Raw genomic sequence first — 11346 nt, 5'->3', positions numbered from 1 at the left:
ATAAAAGCATACAACATCACACCCGCCCCACATGATCTGGAATATATAACATAACAACTAACAACACAGCACATGGATGATTTGCTCTCTGCTCTGCGCCCTGAGTTGCTGCGGGAGAGGGATGTGTGGCCTCTCTAACAGTCGTGTAGAGCATGGTGGCTCCCGTTACCACTTCCCTTCGCCGGTAAGGGATGGTGTACACCGGCGCTGTCTGCAGACATCCGGTAGTGGAGAGAAGTTGAGGGGAAACAATACATCCACCCGTAGTTCCAAAACACATCCATAATTAACTTGCTATTACAACTTGCTATTACAAAATAAAATCACAACGGTTTCCTAGCAGGTGGGCTTTGAGATAGGTACCCCAAATAGTACCCCCTTTAGCCCATAAATTCCCGTGAAAAGCCCACGTGGTATAAATAAAAAGATAAATAAATAAATATAAAAACGCAAACAAACAACACAAGACACTATGACAGTTTTCATGCGCCCTCTGCTGTGTGCCCTGAGTTGTTAGGGGTTGATGTGTAGAATATCTAACGATCGTATAGAGCATGGGGGCCTTTCCCTGTGTTTATTGTAAGATACAAAGCGTATTGAAGCTTGGTAGACTTAGTAGCGAGTAGCCGTGGATGCTTGAGAAGTAGCCGGTGGCCAGAGCGAGACTTGTAGTCGGTAGCGGTTAGATGAAGCTTGTAGTAAGCGTGATGATGTAGAAGTACAGTCTAGACACAGGAGTGTGACTGTAGACAGTAGACTGCAGAGATAGACTGGCTGTGCAGGACAGGAGAACCAGTCAAAGAGAGAAGGCAAGCGGATTGCCAGGCAGAGCGTGAGTCTGTCCCCGAAACTGCGTTGGGAACGACTGAATGCGGCGTCCTGTCGGGTGGCGGAGTAATACTCACGGTCGCAGTACATAATACGGTAGAACATTACATTACATTACCGCGCATAAAAGTAGTCTGTCTATGATACGCTTATCAGTTTGATAGAGAGCCTAGGCTTTATATAAAATTAATTCAGTATAGGCTCGCAGGAAGCAAGAGAAAAATAATAAGAATTAGCAAGATGGTTTGCCCGTCACCTATACGCTCCTACTTTATTTCTTTTCTCATTATAGCCCTCAATTCTTCCCTTCTTCATAGTTTCAGCCATCTTTTCTATACCTCCTTCAAGGTCAAAGTCAAGTCTCTTCACTCTTCTGAAGATGGTCCAGACAGGACCAAAAGACGTCTCGAGAGCATTATGGATTTTAGCTCACTCCTCCAGAATCTACATCCAGACAAACGCACCCTTGTGTCTTTCAAAAAAGAATAATGCTCATGTTGTTATACACTTCAACATATATATATATATATATATATATATATATATATATATATATATATATATATATATATATATATATATATATATATATAATGTGTGTGTGTGCGTGTGTGTGTGTGTGTGTGTGTGTGTGTGTGTGTAATTTTTCAAGATCTTTAAGATTTTTTACTGTGACATAATGTCATGCCTTTCTCAAAATACCAATACACCAACAAACCTATATCAAACTATATTATACAATAATAATACACTTTCATACATCTTTTCTTTCATACTGCAGAACAATAGTTTACTTTAAAGAAATTAAAACAAATACACTATTGCTGATAAAAAGTAGATGCAATGTAAGAAACTATCTTTAGTAATAAATTACAGTAAGTAAGAGCATAAATTATATTAGTAACCATCAAAAAGAAAAAAAAAGTCTTTAACATTGTTCCAGCAAAGATGAACATAAAGTATAGGAACACAATGAGTACCTATCTGGGGAGGGGAATAGAAATATCCTCATGTCAGACTGTCTTTCAGGTAACGACCCAAAATGTCTTAACACCTCCCTCAACATTTTTTTTTTCATTAATTTCTGCAACATTCGCGGTCTTAGATCTAATTTTCGGTCTGCAGAACACCACCTCTCCTCTACTAAACCTCATCTCCTTTTCCTCACCGAAACACAGATGTCTGAGGCAACTTGACAGTAACCCTTTCTCTGTTCCCTCCTACTTTCTCTATTCTCATTTTCGCTCCAAAGCTGAATGTTGTGTCTATGTGCGCAACGACTTAACTTGCTCTCGTACATATATTCTTGAATCTTCCGAGTTTCCATCATCTGGCTGCGATTCAATAGTAAATTAAATCTCTAACTAAATTTGTCTATGCCGTCCATTTTTCCCCTAACTCCTCTGACTAAAGTAAATTCTTTGACTATTTCACTTCCATTTTGTTCCTCTATTCTTTTGTGGAGATCTCCATTCTTGATAATTTCAGTGTTCACCACCAGCTTTGGCTTTCCTCTCCCTTCACTGACCATCTGGTGAACTATCCTTCAAATTTGCTATCCTCCATGACCTAGAGCAACTGGTGCAACACCTTGCTCGTATCCCTGACCGTCTTGGAGATATCCCACACATTCTTAATCTTTTCCGTATCTCTAATCCTTCTACTTAAGCTGCTACTCTATCTTCTATGTTGGGCTTCTCTGATCACAACCACTAGATTATCTGTATCTTGTCCTATTTTTCCAATCCCTCCTCAGGATCTCCCAGAGCGGAGGTGCCTCTAGCGTTTTGTGATTACTATGTTGCTTCTCTTTCGGTGTCTAGCTGTTCTTGAGTAGATGGCTCATTTTCTTGTTATGGTAATACATTTATAATTTTACTTTTCTTTGGGGGGGTATCTGTTGGCTCAAGATTAACGATCTTCGTTATTAGGTTTTCGTCTTCCGGGTAAGTTGTTTGGCAGAAGGTTCGATAGAAGATATCAAATTGTCAAGATCGTTCCCCTTCTCTGTTAGTGTTTGTGTTGTGTTAGCTGTTAAACATTTTCTTGGTTAGGTGGATTGCGTCGTCTTCTCGGAATCTGCTGCTAATCAATAATACTAGGGTCAATCTCTATTTCTACTTCTCCTTTTTACCTTGTACTAAGTCCTAAGGTATAGAGAAAATACCTTAAAGGAAATTACAAATGCTGAATTATAGTGATCATGTTAAAGAAATATGTCTGTGAGAGAATATTCTGCCCATTTACACTCACTCTCTTGTTCATTAAACCCACAATTATAGACTTGAAGTATTTATTCTGTACGTTTCGAAGGCCACTGCCTTGATCTTCTGCAGTATACAGCAGAATGAAGTATACAAGCGAACTGAATCAAGAAAAGGGGGAGAGGACAGAGAATGAGAGCAACGTGGTAGTGTGATTGGCCACCTGTGAGCTCTACCCTACTCAAACCCTATCAGGACCTGACCTGTCTTTACCACGGGTTCCTAGATCCGGCAGGAATTAGTCACCAATGCTCTCATTAATGGATCTAGCTTAAACCTGCTTTCATTTAGATTATAATTCGTATGGTTCTGTATACAAACTGATTCTAAAATCTTACGTTTTTTGAAAATGTTACATTTGAATAACATTTGGCCGAAATCCCAATCAGTTGAGTGGTCATTATCAAAAGCATGGATAAAATTGGCATTATTAGTGTGACAATTCCTTACACTTCTCTTTTATTATTTTAACCTCACATCCAAGGATCTACCCGTTTCTCCTATATAAACTAAACACTTTAAACACTTTATTATGTTTGTCTTATATACAAAATTTCATATAAGAAATTAAAAAGGAGTGACAAACAGCCCGTTACAAGCAATACCTTTATGGGCATAAAAGGAGATTGTGAAAATTACAAAACATAATAGGAAAGCAAAAGAAAAACTAACATAAATAAATAAATAAATAAATATATATATATATATATATATATATATATATATATATATATATATATATATATATATATATATATATATATAAAAGGAAAGATTAAATTACAAACAAGAAGAGCATGATCTAAGTAAGTATATAAATTTGAGATATTACAATTACTTTAGGTATCATACATACAATGTTGGTGGTAATAGGAGTTATATATTATAATAAATAAAATAGTGACAGTATTTAAAGTAAACGATATTAATAATATAATATAAACAATAAAAAAATATATGATAATTATTGAAAAGTTAATAATAATAATAATAGTAATAACACAATAATAATATTATAATAATGATAATAGTTATACTAATAGTGATAATTAAAATAATAATAATAATAATAATAATAATTATTATTATTATTATTATTATTATAAATAATAATATTAATAATAATAATAGGAAGAAGAACAATAATGAAAACCATATTACTATTTCTAATAAAAGAAATAATTAGAAAACATTAATATGTACAGTAAGCTAGCAAATATAATACTGATTTGTGAGTAAGCATATAAATTACATAGTATCAATTGCACAATTAATAGGAATTCAATAAATGGCTTTTAAGTTATTTCTTGAAATGTGAATAGCTTCTAGATTGTTTATCGAAATCTGGAAGACCATTCCATGTCTTTGATCCAGCAAACATGACTGAGTGTTTGAATATAATTAAGTTGGGTTTGGGTATGTGAAGTGCATGCTGATTTCGTGTTTGATAGTTAGGTAATAGCTGGGTGTTGAGGTTATTAGTGTGCACACTTTTGTACATAAAAGATGAAAGAATAAGTTTAGATAAGTCAGAGAGGTTTAGTATGTTCAGTTGTTTAAATACCAGTTGTGTGTGTGCTTTGATATCGCTGTTGGTTATAATTCTGATGATCTTTTTATGGAGAACATTAATTTGAGACATATGACAAGGGTAGGTTTGAGACCATACACGATTGCAATATGTAAGATGAGGGTATATGTGGGCATGGTATATGCATTTGAGAATATTACTTGGGGCAAAATGTTTCACTTTAAGAAGGAGTGTGATGGTTCTTGACAGTTTTAAACATAAATTAGAAAGGTGATGTTTGAATGTTAGATTTTTGTCAAGGATTATACCAAGAAACTTTGTTTAATTTACTTTCAGTATATCATAATTTAGTATGGACAATTTGAGCAGTGGTTGGTAATAAGTAATGGACTTGGAGAATAACATATAATGAGTTTAAGAGGTATTGACTGTAAGTTTGTTGGTTAAGCACCAATTAGAAAATTTTAATAGTTCAGTATTGGTTTTATTAATTAGTTCTGTTGGATTTTCTCCTGACACATAGTAAGTTGAATCAGCAGCAAACAGTATGGTGTGGAGTGAGTCGGAAATGTTGGTGATATCATTTATGTATATAAGGAAGAGTATTGGACCCAGTATACTTCTCTGTGGGATACCCAGTTGTACTGGTCGAGTTGTAGATAATGTGTTGTTGAAGACTGTGTACTGCTGTCTGTTTTGTAAATAGGATTTGAACCAGCCATGAACACATCCTCGGACCACATAGTGGAACATTTTATCAAGTAGTATACTGGGCTGAACGGTGTCGAAAGCTTTACTGAAATCTATGAAGATTGATATTATGGACGTGTGGTTATTTAGAGATGAATAAAGGTCAGACATAAAGGTGTTAACTGCATCAAAAGTGTTTAAGCCTGGTCTGAATCCAAATTGTCTGTTATTTAAAATGTTGCTTTGCTTTAGGAATAATATGAGTTGATTTTTCATTAGTATTTCAAATATTTTAGAAAAAGTTGAAAGGATAGAGATGAGCCTGTAGTTAGATTACTCTGATTTACAACCAGTTTTGTGTATTGGGATTATCTTAGCAAGTTTAAATCTTTCTGGGAAAGTTCCTGTTTCAACTGATTGGTTAAAAAGAATGGTGAGGGACATGGCGAGTAAATCTTTGTTATGTTTTATAATGTGGATAGGTATTTCATCCATGAGACCTTTCTTGTTTTTAAGGGCGTCTATTACTTTAACTGTCTCATAGGTAGTCACTGCGGGCATAGCCATTGAGTGAGGATAGTTACCGCTAAGGAAGGAGTAGGGGGTAAGCTTCCGATTGAGTTCATTCATCAGCAAGTTTTGGAGCAATATTGGTAAAGTATTTATTAAATGCCTCGGATATATCATATGGGGAGTTCATGTGGACTGACGGAGTGTTGTTGGCTCACTACCGCTCGTTTGTGGTTAAATTAAGGTAGTTTACCCCCCAAACTGACGTGGCTCTTGCCGGCAGCTATGAGAGGAGGCGACGTTTTCCAGGCTAGCCAGCGCAGCGGCAGACGGACACCAGCCGCCATACACACCACTACCCCTGTTCTGTCCAGCGAAGATTGTGTGCGAGGTCGTGCCGCAGGAGAGGCACGAGCGACGGGATCAAGCACGAGGAGCCAGTGTGGGCGAGTTGTGGGCCCTTACGAGTGCGTGGGACTCCCTACATGTGTTGCCGCCGTGCCAGTGGAGGAGACGGCCATGAGAGGAGGGAGACACGACGTTGGAGACGTGTGATCACCAAGACTGTGGTGCCTGCTGTGCTGCTAGTTCTGTGCTCTGTAATAAACTGCAATTGGGAGAACAGTGTTTCGAGTTACGCCCTGCTACAAGCTATCTAGGCATTATGGCAGACCAGCCCTCCCTTGATCTGAGACTGATACCGGAGTACGACGGCTCAGGCGCGCAGTCTGTGGTGGAATGGATAGAAAAGCTCGAGCTCATCTGTAAGCTGCGCAACGTCAGTGATGTGGCCAGTGTTATCCCTCTGCGTCTGTCGGGAGGTGCATTCGCCGTATACTTGCAGCTTGCAGAGGCGGACAGGAAGAAAGTTGAGAAGATCAAGGCGGCGCTTGTGGGCGCTTTTGCCGTGGATTCGTATATCGCATACGAACAGTTCATCTGCCGGAAACTACAAGCTGGTGAGAGTCCGGATGTCTTTTTGGCGGAGTTACGCCGCCTGGCATCACTGTTCGGAGGTATGTCCGAGAAGGGACTCGCCTGTGCTTTCGTCGCTGGTCTTCCGGAAGGCATCAGGCGACTACTGAGAGCGGGCTCGCGGATGGAGACACTTGACCTGCCTCAAATCCTGGCGCGGACGAGGGCATTGGTCCGTGACATCGGTGCCGGTGGTGTCCATGAAGTATGTCTCGGCGCCAGGGCTGGGAATACGGACATTGGCCCAGATCAACGGTGTTTCGTCTGCAATGGTGTGAACCACTTTGCCAGAGACTGCTTGGCTCGTCAAGACACCTATAGCGGCAGGAGCCAGAGGAGCGCTGGACGCACTTCAAGACGTGGTGTGAGGTGCTACCGCTGTGGTGTCCTGGGCCACATCGCGTTGGCATGCCCGGGAAACGACCGTGGAGGGGAGGCGTCAGCGCCAGCCTCCTCTCTGGACAAGCAGTGAATGAGGCGCTACCCATCGCGGAGGTGTGGCTGGACGGGAACCGGCGCAAAGTACTGGTGGACACTGGGTGCTCGCGGTGCGTGGCTCACGTCTCGTGCTGCAAAAAGTGGAGGAAAGAAGATGTGGCTATTTTGACCATAAGCGGTGAGGAGCAGAAATGCGAGGGTACGGGTGTCGTGCGCCTCCAACTTGACAGCGGTGCCTCTGTTGACGTAAAAGTGTTTGTGGTGAGTGACAAGCCCTGGGGTTCCCGTTCGTGTTAGGGATGAACGGTGTTGTGGCGTTGGGGGGAGTTGCTGTCAATGCGCACCGGCAAGTACGGTTCGGTGTCGAGGACGCGCCGATCTGCGCGGCTGCCGGCGCTACCACTGACATACAAGTGGATGAACAGGACTTCAGTGTTGCCTATGATACTGCAAGTAACACCTGGACGGCGGCGTGGAAGTGGTCGGGGGGAGACGAGCCCGGCGTCTTGCTGAACAAGGTGGAGGAGTACGCTGTGCCAAGTGAAATAAGATCGCGGTATGAGGAGGAGGTGGATAAGTGGATAACAGACGGATGGTTGGTGCCGCACGACGAGTACAAGCACGGTCCTGCAAAAGGACTGATTCCTCTTATGGCAGTTGTGCAGCACAACAAAGGAAAGGTGAGGCCTGTTCTTGACTTCAGGAGCTGAACACTCATATAGACACCTACACGGCAGATTCTGATGTCTGCGCCGACAGACTAAGAGAGTGGCGGAAGCAAGGTAAGAATGTGTCCATCATAGATCTTAAGCATGCCTACTTACAAGTGCACATTCACGAGTCGCTCTGGCCATATCAGACTGTTATGTACAAAGGGCGAAAGTACTGCCTCACACGTCTAGGTTTTGGTCTGAACGTCGCCCCCTTAATAATGAAGACTGTCCTCAGCTCTGCGTTATCACAAGACCCCGACGTGAAACGTGGGACCTCGGCCTACATTGATGACGTCTACGTTAACGAGGACATCGTCACGGCTCGTCGGGTGGCGGAGCACCTTCATCGCTACGGCCTAACCACCAAGGCTTATGAGCGCGTTACAGAGGGCGCTCGAGTGCTGGGCCTGAGGGTCTGGGGGGAGAGTGGCATGCTGCTCTGGGGACGTGATGGCAAGGTGGGTGGTGTGCCTACCCGCCTGACGCGGCGAACAGCATTTTCTTACTGCGGCAAGTTAACTGGCCATTTTCCAGTGTGTGGGTGGCTGAGAGCGGCAGCGGCCTACGTGAAAAGAAGAGCTAACGCGGCTACGCACACCTGGGATGACATCATCGTCGATGCCGGCCTGCGAAGTATCCTGGAGGAAATAGCAGGGAAGTTACTGAAGGACGACCCTGTTCGAGGAAGATGGGATGTAGGAGGAACAGAGGCAAAAGTGTGGGTGGACGCTAGCTCCTTAGCTATGGGAGCAGCAGTCGAGGTGGAAGGTAAGATCGTCGAGGACGCCTGCTGGTTGCGTCCTGACGGCGCCAGCCATATCAACATGGCTGAACTTGATGCGGTCATCAAAGGACTCAACCTTGCTCTGGCATGGAAGATGAGTAAGGTTGAATTGGTGACTGATTCCTCTACTGTCCACCGCTGGATTAACGACTGCCTCACTGGACGAGCAAGGCTAAAAACAAAAGCTGCCAGCGAGATGCTGATTCGCCGACGACTCGAGATCGTGATGTCTCTGGTTAAGGAGTGCGGACTCGTCCTCACAGTTTCTCTGGTGCCCTCAAGCGAGAACAAGGCAGATGTCCTCACCCGCGTGCCACAGCGATGGTTAAGGACGTCCGCGGCCAACGTCATGGAACCACCGCCAGTGTGTGCGGCAGCTGTCGAAACGTCCCTTGACCAATTAGTGACGGACATCCACCATTCCCGTGGCCACCCTGGGGTAAGAAGAACGCTGTACTTTGTAAAACGAGTCAACGCGGCAGTGACGAAAGGACAGGTGCGTGCTGTTGTCGCTTCCTGCCAGATATGCCAGTCTATAGACCCAGCGCCAGTGAAGTGGAGTAAAGGCAACCTGTCGGTGGAGGGAATCTGGCAGCGGGTTGGGATGGATATCACGCACTGTAGAGGAAGGTCATATCTCACGCTCATCGACTGCGGGCCTTCTCGCTTCACCATCTGGCGCCCGCTGAGGCTACAAACGAGCGATAACATCATCGAGCAGTTGGAAGCAGTTTTCTGTGAGCGCGGGGCTCCGGACGAGATTCTGACTGACAATGACACCGCCTTCCGCAGCAAGTTGTTCGCTCAGTTTGCCTTGCGTTGGAACGTGAATATGCACTTCCGGGGAGCGTATTCACCGTCTGGAAATGGTGTCGTTGAGAGGTGTCACAGGACAGTGAAGGTCATCGCGGCAAGAAAAGGATGCTCCATAGCAGAAGCGGTGTACCTCTACAACATCACGCCCGGGGATGACTGCTCGCCTACCTCTGCGCCTGCGAGCATGTTGTACGGGTATTCGGTGAGAGTGCGGGGAGAAGACGCGAGCAGAAGCAACCCTGCAGTAGAAAACAACCCTCACCATGTAGGAGAAGAAGTTTGGGTAAAGCCTCCCGGCGTGCGCTGCGACGAGCAATACAAAGAGGGCGTCGTGACTGGAGTGGTATCGGATCAAGTCGCCGAAGTTGATGGTACACCTCGTCACGTTCGTGATCTGCGACATCGCGTTTCACCACCAAGACACCAGGACAGAGTAGTAGGCAACTCGGACAATAACTGCGAGGATCTGGTGGTTACGTTTCCTACTCCAGAAGAGCAGCGTGAGGAGGAGGACCCGGAGAGAAACGGTGAAGATGTTGGGAGTGTGGTGCTGAGGCGTTCTGCTAGAATCAAACAATCTACCAGGTGTCTGCTGTGTGATTGAGGGCTTGTGGAAGATGGGTGACTGAGTGCCTGGGTGATTTAGATATCAGGGGGGAGTGTGGACTGACGGAGTGTTGTTGGCTCACTACCGCTCGTTTGTGGTTAAATTAAGGTAGTTTACCCCCCAAACTGACGTGGCTCTTGCCGGCAGCTATGAGAGGAGGCGACGTTTTCCAGGCTAGCCAGCGCAGCGGCAGACGGACACCAGCCGCCATACACACCACTACCCCTGTTCTGTCCAGCGAAGATTGTGTGCGAGGTCGTGCCGCAGGAGAGGCACGAGCGACGGGATCAAGCACGAGGAGCCAGTGTGGGCGAGTTGTGGGCCCTTACGAGTGCGTGGGACTCCCTACATGTGTTGCCGCCGTGCCAGTGGAGGAGACGGCCATGAGAGGAGGGAGACACGACGTTGGAGACGTGTGATCACCAAGACTGTGGTGCCTGCTGTGCTGCTAGTTCTGTGCTCTGTAATAAACTGCAATTGGGAGAACAGTGTTTCGAGTTACGCCCTGCTACAGAATCTTAGTTCCTGTTGTGATTATGGATAAGACCAAATGTTAAGTGATGTCATCACATAAGAGAAGCTCAAATCCTCCTTTTCTACAACGCCTCTCTACTGAGTTCAACTGTAGAGTAAAAGAATTGCTAAATAAGGTTCCAGATATCGATGCCAATTTGTTCATGCAAATTAACCCTTAACTTCCACATATATATGGCTCACCTAAAACTCATAAAGCTAATATTTCCTTAGACCAATTGTTTCATATTATGGATCGTTTGGGACTAGTGGCAAAGACAAGTCAGGTCATGGTAGGGTTTGAGTCGGAATTTTACAAAAGAGCGAATCTATATGTTAAAAGAGCGGCAACATTTTCTCGAAAGAGCGGCAGATTTACTATTAAAAGAGCGAGTACATTTTAAAACAATAATTGAGCGTCTTGATTACCTCTTCTGTTAGCCAGATGTAAATACCTATTACCCCCTGCTCACCACGGAGAGGTGGAAGTAGGCTTTTGAGCAGGAAAAATATTTTGTTTTAAAGTGTCATATTGGTTAAATGTGTTCATATCATATCTTCGTCAATTAAAAATGTGCTCAGATCATATCTTCGTCAGTTAAATGTGTTCAGATCATATCTTCGTCAGTTAAAATGAATGTGTCAGTTAATACGAAGATAAAAGATATTTCTGCGTC

The 11346-nt window shown here is 43.8% G+C and overlaps 1 protein-coding gene across 1 annotated transcript; it reads left to right on the top strand.

Moving 5' to 3' along the window:
• Positions 1-6487: 6487 nt before the first annotated feature.
• On the top strand, positions 6488-10655 carry LOC123504535. The gene is given in 4 exon segments (XM_045255121.1): positions 6488-6871; positions 7168-7510; positions 7513-7935; positions 7938-10655. Coding segments are annotated over 4 exon segments (3366 nt in total). The 3' UTR covers positions 10154-10655.
• Positions 10656-11346: the final 691 nt, after the last annotated feature.

Source organism: Portunus trituberculatus, chromosome 16, assembly GCF_017591435.1.
Source record: "Portunus trituberculatus isolate SZX2019 chromosome 16, ASM1759143v1, whole genome shotgun sequence".
Taxonomy (NCBI): domain Eukaryota; kingdom Metazoa; phylum Arthropoda; class Malacostraca; order Decapoda; family Portunidae; genus Portunus; species Portunus trituberculatus.
This window is presented reverse-complemented; position numbering and strand designations above follow the sequence as displayed.